We start from the raw sequence: 11,662 nt of genomic DNA, 5'->3' as shown, positions 1-11,662 counted from the left end.
ATAATTTTTAAGGAAGGCAAAGAAGTTTGGGCAGAAAGGCACAGGCTGGCTTTATTTTCTGCAAAGGGCAGAGACCACTAGAGACAATGCTCCTCCCATCCTTGGTCCCAGCTACATGCATTAGACCAGTACTTCTCAAGGTTTGTCCTCTGCTGTACCACTTCACATGGTCCACCTATTCGAAGTACCACCAGAAATAACTGGCGATGATATAATGACCAGTAACTTCTGGATTTGAAGGCCAGATGCAACAGGACAAGCACCAGTAAGAGGCTCAGGGTGGACAGGAGGGCTTTTTCGAGCATGAAAAGTCATGGTTTGGAGCTATGCCCACTGAGCCAAGCCTCCTACCGCTGTTTGTTGCATCACATTCCTCGTCTTGCTGCTGGGGGGCAGGTGGTCAGAGGTCCTGCAAGTACCACCAGATACCACCTCAAGTACCATTGGTGGTACCCACAACACTGGTTGAGAAAACTGATTCAGACCTTTGGAGTGCAGACATTGGTAGTGAAAGCAACAATTTCGTTTTGCATCTGGGTGATGATGAATCAGTAGTTGCCCTCACAGATGATAGGAGGAGGACAGGGAAGGCACTGCCAGGGAGGACAGAGGAAAGACTGACAGATTCTGTGAAAAAAGACAGCACTGGGCCATTATTATTGCAACGGCTTCCTAGATATACCATGACCAGACTCTGCAGCAGGAATTCACACTGCAGCCTTGGAAAAAAGCGCAGGATGCAAATCAGTTGCACCTGACAGAATACACAAGTGACAGGAAGACCAGGGACAGTTCTCAGGCAAAGGCAGTAGCATAGCTAGACGGAGTGCAAAGCACTAAGTTCTGCAGGGAGCCTCGCCGCAGAATGCAAGGGCCCCCCCTTTAGAGCCATTCCAGGCGAATGCCTCCATTTTGCTTCCCCTGCTTAGAATGGCTCCGAAGGGCAGGGGCCCCTTGCACACTGCGGTGAGGCTCCCTGCAAAACTTAGTCCTTGCTCCCCCACTAGCTATGCCACTGGGCAATGGAGCTGCACGATCCAGAGGTAAGCAAGAGAAGCGTTAGCTACTATATATGCTCAAGTCCCAGAGGCTGTTCATACAATCTTTTTCCCCCCCACCAAAATACTGCATAATTCACACAAAGTAGCTGCCATGTGGTTCTGCCCTCACAATCCCCAAAGCAGGCCAGAGTCATACTCCACAAAATGTGTTTTGTGAGATGGAAAAAAAACAAAAAACACCGAGCAAAAAATATGCCGCCACTCAGTGGACCATAAATAATGAAGTACAAGGACCTTAGACATGCAAAACACGTGCTCTACCTCTGAGCTATGGCTGTTCCCTCGTTTAATTATATCTTACAGTGTAATTAAAGTTAGAAAAAGGTGCACGTTATCTATACACAAACACTTTTCATATATAAAAATGTGAAAATAGCACTATAACCTAGATGTGTGCCCCAAGAGACCCACTGCTACATGAAAAAGAGCAGGGCAAGCTCTAGGCTTCCGGGCCAGAGATCCCTGCCCAGACCATGGGTGCTCTTTAAGTTGCTAGGGTGCAGTGGAAGGCTGCCTCCCTGGAGTGAGGATCCTCTGGATGGGCATCAGAGTCCTTACAGCAGGGAGGGGGCTGCTCCACCCTTGTCCTCCACTGCCCAGTGGGAGCCTGTTGGCCTCCTTCGGAGCAGGGAGCCAACCCTCATGGGGTACTTGACTCCCTTTCCTTGGCTGCTTTCCATCAACTCACTTCATCATAGGCACCTCGCCTCCTTTTCAAGTCTCTAATTGACTTCCCCCCCTTCTGGACCTGCTGCCATCACAGAGGCTACAGCTGGGAGCATCGGAGCCTGTGTGAGAGCCGCACCCAAAGTCAATGCGCAAGCCATTGCAGCAAGTCTTTGGCTGCGCTCACTTGGCCCCCTCACTTCCTCGAGGGAAAGACCTGTGGCCTTCATCTGGCTGGTTGCTGCTGGCCTTCATTGCTGGCCCCTGCCAGCTGAGCAGATAAAAATAAAGATAAAAATAAAAGACACTAGATAAAAATGTGTTGGCATCCTTCAGTCTCGGAAGACTATGGTGTCACGCTCTGAATGGTGGTTCTGGAACAGAGTGTCCTCTCCAGTGCGCGAAGCCTGGGTAAAGTAGGTATGGAGGATAGGCTGTTACCCATGCAGCAAATCCCCCCTCTCCACGTCGCTGAAATGGTCCAATGGAAAGGCAGAGGCCAAAACGGTTGGTTCCAGCGGCGTCGCAGGAGTTGCCAGAACATGACTGTGTTCAGCCATGAACTGCCTCAGGGACTCCGGCTCCAGATTTTGCCTCGAGGTTGACTCCTGAAGCCTTTTCCATAACTGGATGTAGCCACAAGGCAGTAGAGGTTTGGGATCAGAGTTTTCCTTCTCTCAGATGAGCTGCCTTCCCAGGCTATCGAGTCCCATCTACCCGGTGGCTGTTTAGTCGCCTCTTACGACAAGTACAGCCAAACTGAGGGCCTATTCTTTTCCCCAGCCCCCAGGGGGAACAGGGGGATAAGTCCTGTTAACAGGACTTCATTATTATAAGATAAAAATAAAGAATGCAAATATAACTAACATTAAGCACAAAACAACATATCCAATGTGATTCTCTGTTCTCTTGAAACCAGTTGCAGTAACTTCACAACATGTCACATGAGGAAAAAAAGCCTCTGCATTTATTTATATCCATATTGTACCTGACCTTCATGAATCATATTAAGAAAGACCCACGCTGCAATCCTATCCATACTTATTTGGAGAAGACCCCATTGATTATAATGCCACTTACTTCTAAGTAGCCATGCTTAGGCTTGGACTGTCTGTTTAAAAAAAACAACTTAACATTCTGCTTCCCATCTCATTGACATATTTATCTCCATTCCTTTCCAGATGAGCCATTCCTTGTACTGAAGGGTCTTTCAATATTTTTGCTACAAAAATTTTGGCAGCTGTCCTTTCTTTTTCAAAGCTACAGGTTCTCATGCCAGAGCTGAGTGATGAAGGCAGCTAAGCAAAGGATCTCCCCATCCTGTTATGATGATATGCACCACAATGGTATAGACTACAGAGCACTGAAAAATTATAAATAGCATTCTAGAGAATATTATTTCTATATTATACGCAGCTTCTAGTGTGAGGTGCTTGGTGCCCTCATTGGAGGACAATAGGTAGAGTTTTAAAATCTACAAAACACTGTTGCAATCTTATTCAGAATAGAAACAATGGAGAGAACCAGGCACTCACTGAAGGATGAGGAAGAGAGAAATCTGCTTAAAAATAGATGCAGTCAGGAGAGGGCCAAAAAATTTGAGAGGTATAATGTGGGGGCATTTGTTTTAAAGGAGTTACATTGCAGTCAAGGAGACCTTGGTGCTGGGACATTACCTCTCTGTGGTATTTCCATTCTCATAAAAGTCCTTGCAGATCTCATCACCCCCGCCCCACATGCACATAAAGAGCCAGAAGACCCCAGTCTGCAGCACTTACCAAGCCCACCTGCTGCCACTACTCGCCCTCCCAGGCAACCAGCGACAAAGTCAGCCCTCTTGTCTCTCATTCGGATGGCGCGGCTCAGCCGGCTCCAGGACCCTGGAGGCCAGATGGGGACAATTTAGCTGACTGCAAAAGAAGAACTACTTGGGTGGTAAAAGGAGGGAACACAGCAATCCTTGGCCTCCAGCATATCCAAGAACTCTGGATCTCAACTAGGGTCTTGTAGGGTGTTGTAGGGCAGGAGGTCTGGTCTAGAGGGTAGAGCCTCCATTTGCCTGAAGATAACATCCAAAGGTCGCCAGTTCGAGGCCACCGGCACCGTGAACTGCGAGACCTCGAAGCAGCTGGCAAGCCTAGCCGAGTTATTCCACCTGCTCTTTGGCCGCTGTCGGCCTGTGTGGGAGGAAGATGGAGGCCAGAATGTGATACCAGATCATTAAAAGATCCATCTGAAATGTTGTGGTTCTTGAAAGACAGAACCTTCTTCAATTGTAAAAATCCCTATTGGGATTTAGTATAGCCTGCCTATGTAAACCGCCTTGAATTAAAGTCTGAGGAGGAATCTGACGACCAAGAAAGGCGGTATAGAAATACCTGTATTATTATTATTAGTCGTCCCTCATTTGAGAATGTGCACTTATGTAGACAGCTGATGTGCACTCTCTCTATCTCTCTCTCATATCAACATAGAAAAAGAGATGGACAATTCTCAGTGCTTCACCCACCATTTCTACTGAGGATTTCTACTGGTTCAGGTTCAATCAAATCCCCCCCATGCACCAGAGCTCCAGCTTACCCTCATCCAAGTCAAACATTTCCACGGTGTTAACAAAGTGGGGTCGGGAATAGAAGTTGTGGGGGCCTGGTTGCTGCAGTCCTCCCAGGCTGAAGAAGCAGCCGTCAGCCATGGCACAACTGGCAAAGGCACGCCGGCTGGGCACACTGGGGTAGCGTGTCCAGCTCTTCACTTCCAGGTCGAAGGCTTCAAAGGCTGTGACTGGCAACTTGCCTTGTCTGCCTCCTGTGGAAAGAGGAGAGACTGAGATTCTGGCACACACAGCTAACTGCCTTCCTTGTTCAGAATGCAGTAACGAAAATTGGCTGGAGAGTCAGAGACAAGAAGAAGGAGCTCCCGTGTCTCTGGTTCCAACTACCCCATCACTGTAAATGTGTAGTTTGGGCCTTGCATGGTGTTTTCTAAACTTCCAAATAGCATATGTGGAAGGGGGTGATCCAGACTGGGCCCCAGACAGTGCAGGAAGAGGGCTTTGAGTTTTAGTCATGAATGGGAAGAGACAATTCGGATTGGAACGACAGTGGGATGAAGGATGAAAGCTTCCCTTCCCCTCATGCTATGTGGTTGGTTCAGATCCTCACCCTACATTTGCTATTTATGTTGAAGAAACAAGCACATAAAAGGCCAAACTAAGAGTTTGAAACAGTGATTTCCAAACTTGCCACTGTTACAGTGCCCTCTGTCCATGGCATCCTGTCGCGGTGGCACCATTGCGCAAAAATCAATGAAGAAATGAGATCCCACAAGATCTTGGCCTGCCGAGCTGGTCATGCAGTGCACCGAGGCACGCAGTTTGGGAACTACTGGTTTAAAGTATAACTCTTGCATTTCAAATCCAGGGCTATTCAGCACTTAATGTGATAGTACAGTGCTTGAGGACACAAGAGGTCTTGAGATAAGATCTCAGGTAAACAGGCCAATAACCTCTGACCTCTTTTCAAATTCAGTTTTGCTGACATGACCCAAAGACCATCTCCAGACTATAGTGAGCTCAAAGCAAGAAGATCCAAGTCTCAAATGGCTGAAGGCCTTTAATTTGCCCGGCTGTGCATTTCAAGACCAATGGCAAGTAAACTCTAGCACACTTGTCATCTACCATGGACGGAGTTTACAATTCCATAGATAAACACGATGACCTGTAAATGACCCAAGGCAGTCAAATAAGTGTGTCTGGCTGATACACCATAGAGTTCAGGATAACTTGAGATAACTGCCTTTGAATTAACCATGTCTAATTCTTGACTGTATGAACAGGCCCAGATCAGTCACAGGTGGGATCTCATAGGTTACACAATGTGAAAAACCAGGCATGCCCCTGGATCACAGTATTACCCGTTCTGACTTCTCTGTGACAAATAATTTTCTTCTCCTTTTCTCAATAATCCTCTTTCTTTCTCTCATTAAGTTTTTCTCTTCTACTCTCACTCCCGCACAGCCCTCAGCTATTTGTCTTATTTATGCCCAAACCAGGTGCACTTATTCTGTAGGAAACCGCATCTGTAAGTTTTGACTCATGTGAGGTTTGTAACCGCATGTTCAACATAATCCAGGACTTTCTTTGTGGCACAAGCTTGTGCCTCCTCCCGTGCTGCCAACATTCCTTGGAAGACTGTCTGGGTCTGCAGAAATCCCAGCAGCACTTGCACCTGCTTCCAGGTTCTGTGGCAGGAATATTGGTTGCAGGGGGGAAATGATGGCAGGAGTATGCCTTTTCCTTTTGCTTGTGGGAATCTTAGAGACCACGGTTGGTGGGCCACAGCAGAAAAGAGAATGCCTGATGCAGCCTGACTTCTTACCCATCACGTAGATCTTGTTCCCATGCAAAAAAATTGAGGCCCCATAGCAGGGTGTAGGCATAGAGGGCAGGGGCTGCCAGTGATCCTTTGTTGGCTCATACATCCGCATCAGAGCCTGTGGAGAGGTGTCTGTGCCCATCCCACCTAAGGCATAAACTGTACCATCTGGAAGAAGAAGAGGAACAGTCAAAGGGGTGGACACCAAAGGCAGAAAAAGTGGCATCTATCAGGCATCGGACAGCGGAGTCATAAAAATATCACTGCCAAGTGGAATCACTGTAGCCTGGTATTTTGTGACCAACAGCTCCAGGATATGACAATGAAAAGTGTAGGGAAAATATCACAGGAATGACTTATGATGAGATTCAAAATCTGACAAGCAGAGGTTCAGGGACAACCAAACCTTAACGCAAGGATGTAAAACCTAAAACGCATAGGCCTGGGGGCTCCAACGAGGCCTATGGCACTCCACCACTCTCCACCCAAATTAAAGAGCCATCTTCAGAGCTGGGAACCTGGTGCTCTTGCCAGATGGTGGCTCACTCATGGTTGCTGCTGCTGCTGCTGCTATATGCCCAGCAGCGTGTCATGTACATACACATAGCACTTTCCGTCACGTTCACACTATGAACGTTTAAGAACAGATAATCTGGGGTGCAGAGAATGCTCTGGGAGCATGTGATGCAGCAACGTTGCTGAACCTAAGCAAGTGTGGACCTTCTTGGAAGGGAAACCACAGCAAACATTTAATTAATAAACACCTTAAAGCACCAATAATGATGTGCCAAAGCTACAGGAACATTTATCCAGCTTTACAGCCTAACTGAGATGGATTGATAGGTAGAGATAGAGGTAGAGGTAGATAGGTAGAGGTAGATAGATAGAGTGGGTACTTTGATTGAAAAGTTATGGGTTTAGCCTCTGGGCTTTGGCTGGGAATATTACTCTCCTCTCCAGCTCATCTGAGTTTGACTCTCCCGCCTTAAAGCTTTCAAGTGCAGAATTGTGTCTGCCAAGTTGTAGACCACCATTGGAGGGAGGGGATAATTCTTGCATTCTTTCCTTAGGTTTTGTAGGATCAGGCTTTGGTACTGAAAAGCACATTCAGACAGAACCTGAAATGGAGTTCCTGCCACACAGAGCCCAATCCTATGCTTTCCTCACCATAGCATGCAGCCACGCCAAAATGGGCTTGGGAGGGAAAAGGGAGATTATTTTCCCTTTCCCTTCAATTAGCCCCACAACCACCAGTGGGACTCCTCAGACCTGCAACAGCTCTTTAGCTGACACAAGTTTGAGACGACCAATGCTAGTTCTGGCAGTGGTAGCGCTGCATAAGTTTGGGGGCTTAGGAATGTACTAAGTTGCCTATATCTGTATTTGTTGTCTATACTTATAACTTACTGTGCAGGGTTCCCAGAAGAGTGTGGGACACACACTGACTCAACTAGTGTAGGGTCCCCTATTATGGCCATATGTGTGTGTGTGTAAGCAAAATAAGGCATAAAAATAACTGCTTAAATTAAGATATACGCCAAAATTCAAATTAACAATACATATGAGCTAATTAAAACATCCTCGGCATCACCTGGCAGGACAAAGTTCCACAGTCCTGGAACGAGGTGGAATCCCTAGCATGTATGCACTGCTGAAACAGAGATGCCTGCGTTGGCTCGGTCATGTCGTGAGAATGGATGATGGCCAGATCCCAAAGGATCTCCTCTGTGGAGAACTCGTGCAAGGAAAGCGCCCTACAGGTAGACCACAGCTGCGATACAAGGACATCTGCAAGAGGGATCTGAAGGCCTTAGGAGTGGACCTCAACAGGTGGGAAACCCTGGCCTCTGAGCGGCCTGCTTGGAGGCAGGCTGTGCAGCATGGCCTTTCCCAGTTTGAAGAGACACTTGGCCAACAGTCTGAGGCAAAGAAGGAAGGTCCATAGCCAGGGAGACAGACCAGGGGCAGATTGCACTTGCTCCCGGTGTGGAAGGGATTGTCACTCCCGAATCGGCCTTTTCAGCCACACTAGACGCTGTGCCAGAACCACCATCCAGAGTGCGATACCATAATCTTCCGAGACTGAAGGTTGCCAACAACTGAAATGTTAAATATATATGGGTCAGTACTCTGCATCCGTGGGGGTTCCGTTCCCAGAACCCGTCCCCCCCAGATGCCAAAAAATGTGGATTAAAAAAATCTGCTGTCTGACTTTCTTTCTGAGGCACAGAGGTTGCACACAGGCTCTCCATGACTCAGAATGCCTGCTGGAGCTTTTTAATAGGCACTTCTGGTTTTCACAAAAACCAGAAGTGCCTACCAGAAGGCTCTGTCAGACATTCTAAGGCATGGGGAGGCTGCCATGCATGGCCTCCCTGAGAGACAGAAGACCTCCCAGATGCAACCTCTGGTCCTCGGTGAGTCCTCCAGCCATGGGTTTAGAAACCCTGATAGGTCAAATCTGCAGGCTCTGAATCTGCAGATAAAGAGGATCCATTGCATTCAAATAACTAACCCAGCTAATAAAACAGACAAAACACACTAAAAATTGAATAAAATACCGGTTAAAATACCAATTAAATTAAACTTGAACACCCCCCCCAAAAGGGGAACCCTCTTTCTTGCTCACTTTTAAAAAAAATATGTATCAATATGTATTGCCTTTATAATGAGGCAGATAGCAAGTACCTCAAGGAGGAAAAAAAAAGGAAAAAAAGTGGGAACAAAACACCAACTAGGAAGCAAAGTAGGGAAAAAATGGGCAGAAAAGGCTTATAATATGAGAAGTTTCCTGGGGCATCCCCATATCTTATGAGGTATACAAAATACTGTTTTAAAGCAGCAATTTTTATAAATCTATGCAACAGCTAAGAAAAAGGAGAGCTCTGTACCCCATCCCCCCTTACAGAACTTTGCGCTTAGCCTCTTAGGAGAGATTTCTCTTTCATTCCGTAAATGTAAGATCATTGGAGGCTGCAGTCTGTAGGAGTACTTGATGTATACTGATATGTAAAGGGCATAAGAAGTGGCAGATTACAGGATCATTTTTAACATAGGGCAAAACTCCCTCTACTGCTTTCCTTACCTAAAGACTGCATCTTATACAATCATACCTGAGAGTAAGTCAGATCACTGAAATAAATGGGATTTACTTCTGAGTAAACAGCCTCCCTGAATATGTGGTGCTAGTACCATCTCTCGCCCTCCTTCAGATCCAATCTCATAGCCCACATTTTCCACATGTTATTTGGCGTATCCTCACTTCCAACTGTAACCAAGCTTTAAGAATGTTTAAAAGCATTTGCCCATATTCCTTCCTCTCTCTTTCCCTCTGTTGTTTCTCTACTGTCTACTTCGGGCAGCAAGTGTCCTGAGAGCAGGGACCTATCTACATAATTCTGTATATCCTGAGCATGTGGTATAAATATCATCCCAGGTAGATCTCTCTCAACCAGTGGCTCACAAACATTTTAGAGGCCCTAGAGCAGTGGTTCCCAAACTCTGAGCTGTGGCTCCCCAGGGAACTGCAGAAACCAACCAGGGGAGCAGAATCTTCAAATAGGATTGTAGCCCTAATAGTGAGTCACGGCCAATGGCACAGAAAGTCAAGGGATCCACTAGTCGAAAACGTTTGGGAACCACTGCCCTACAGACTGCTGCCTGATTTATAAATACCAAGGGGTGTGGCTATAATAGTGATTGTGCAGCAGTACCTCCCCCTAGTAACTGCTTGTTTAACTCTTAAGCCTAACCTGCCCTGTCAGTTTTGCAACCCAACAAAAACTGGGTCATGACCCACTGGTGTGTCCCGGAACCACAGCTCTAAACCAAAGCTGCCACAGCTTAGTTATGGTAGAGTCCTTACTGTTCAATAAACCAGTATGTGGTGGCAGCATTACCAATTCTTAATATACGTATAATAAAGTGAATTTAATCCCATTGGTCAAGCTGGAGAAAATGAGATCCCCATCTAGCAGGAGAGAGATTCTCTAAAGCACTGGTTCCCAACCTGTGGTCTGCAAACCACACGTGGTCCATGAGACCCTGAGAAATGGTCCGTGTGGTCGCAGAAAGAATATCACCTTTAATCATTTTCAGTGTCTTGCTGAGAGGACACTTCTCTATGGATCACCAGAGAGCACAGAGAACGAACTGCCCGTAGTAGCCGCTGGCACTGAAGTGCTGGCTATGGCTGAAAGTGGTCCATTCTCTGCCCTCTCTGGTAGCCTGTGGGGGAGCGCTCACTTGGGAGACGCTTCCCCACAGACCACCAGAGAGGGTGGACAACAGACTGAAGCAGGCAACAAAAGCAGCTACCTACAAATCTTCTCTATAAATAATCTAATAAATCTCTAATAAATCTTCTCTAATTATTACTAATTTAATTTTGGGAGGGGATGGGGGGATTCCATGTGGTCCATGTTGATTCCCATTTTTGCCTCAGTGGTCCACAGGCTCCTAAAAGTTGGAAACCACTGCTCTAAATGATGCTAGGGACATCACGACTTCCCATCAGCCATTCTAGCCTTGAGTGTGTCATCATTTGGCCACTTTCCCTGCATCCTACCTGCCCTCCCCCTAGAACAAAAATCCCTTGCTCCCCGTGCTGCACGAAATTCTCATGCCTCATTTCAAAACCACAATCTCAGTCCTACGGCAGTCCCAGCACCTGCCCTTCTCCACGTGGCGCCCACTCCTCCTGCACAACGTACTCAACAATGAACACAGGGATAAGAGGCAATCGCATCTAATTATACTCGCCATGTTGTATCCCTGGAGACGCCATGGCAACCCAGCCATGCTGCCAAGTCCTGCTTCCAGCACAGCCTGCCCACCACTCTGCAGACAGCAAGGGGGAGACTCATAGAGGCTTCCCTCCCCCCACCCCAATGAAAGATGGGGAACTGCAGTAACAATAGTTACTTGGCGATTTCCAAATCCCCCTTGGCGATTTCCAAACCCCCCTTCCTGTATTCTCGTTTCCCACTGTTCCAGGCTGGCCAGGCCCAACTGGGACTGGAAGACACAACATCATGGAGGGCACAACAGGATTCCCTACTGAACTGTCTCCTTGGGTTTGAGATTCTGGTGCTCCTCCAACACAGCAGCTCAAACCTTTGAGTATTTGTTGCCCACTTCTAGTAGCCTGCCTCCTTGTTTCCACCAAAGAGGGAGTCTGCAAAGCGGGCTGGAATCCCATCACTGCCTCTCTCCCACTTCAGAAGAAAAACCTTTCCTGAGCTGATTAAAAAAAAACAACACATGCAGCAACACAGACGCAGGCCTCTAATCGTATTCCAGAAACTAACATAACAAAGAGAAAATTGGATCCGGAGTATGAAGAAAAGATTCTGAAATGTATTGGGGGGGGAAGAATCACTGCTGCCAACTTTAAAAGCTTGTATGGTGCAATTAAATGCTGCATAATTAAAGGGACTGGATAGAGGAAACTGATCGTTTAGTGACAGTTTGAATTAGTCATTTCACGTTCAGGCTGGTAGTTCTTTTGATTTGTTAACTTTGTGAGGCTGGAAAGATACATAATGCAAAAGTTATTAACTG

The 11,662-nt window shown here is 46.9% G+C and overlaps 1 protein-coding gene across 1 annotated transcript in view; it reads right to left on the bottom strand.

The window, feature by feature from the left end:
* KLHDC8B (kelch domain containing 8B) overlaps positions 1-11,662 on the bottom strand; it is a 40,376-nt gene that overhangs the window by 1,704 nt on the left and 27,010 nt on the right. The window contains exons 4-6 of the mRNA XM_066616289.1: positions 6,104-6,268; positions 4,308-4,532; positions 3,506-3,607 (exon numbers count right to left, since the gene is read on the bottom strand). Coding sequence (XP_066472386.1) covers positions 3,506-3,607; positions 4,308-4,532; positions 6,104-6,268 — 492 coding nt within the window. The remainder of the gene's footprint in view (positions 1-3,505; positions 3,608-4,307; positions 4,533-6,103; positions 6,269-11,662) is intronic.

The sequence above is a fragment of the Tiliqua scincoides genome, chromosome 2 (assembly GCF_035046505.1).
Source record: "Tiliqua scincoides isolate rTilSci1 chromosome 2, rTilSci1.hap2, whole genome shotgun sequence".
Taxonomy (NCBI): Eukaryota; Metazoa; Chordata; class Lepidosauria; order Squamata; family Scincidae; genus Tiliqua; species Tiliqua scincoides.
Note: the sequence above shows the minus strand (reverse complement) of the source record. Positions and strands in the feature narration are given on the sequence as shown.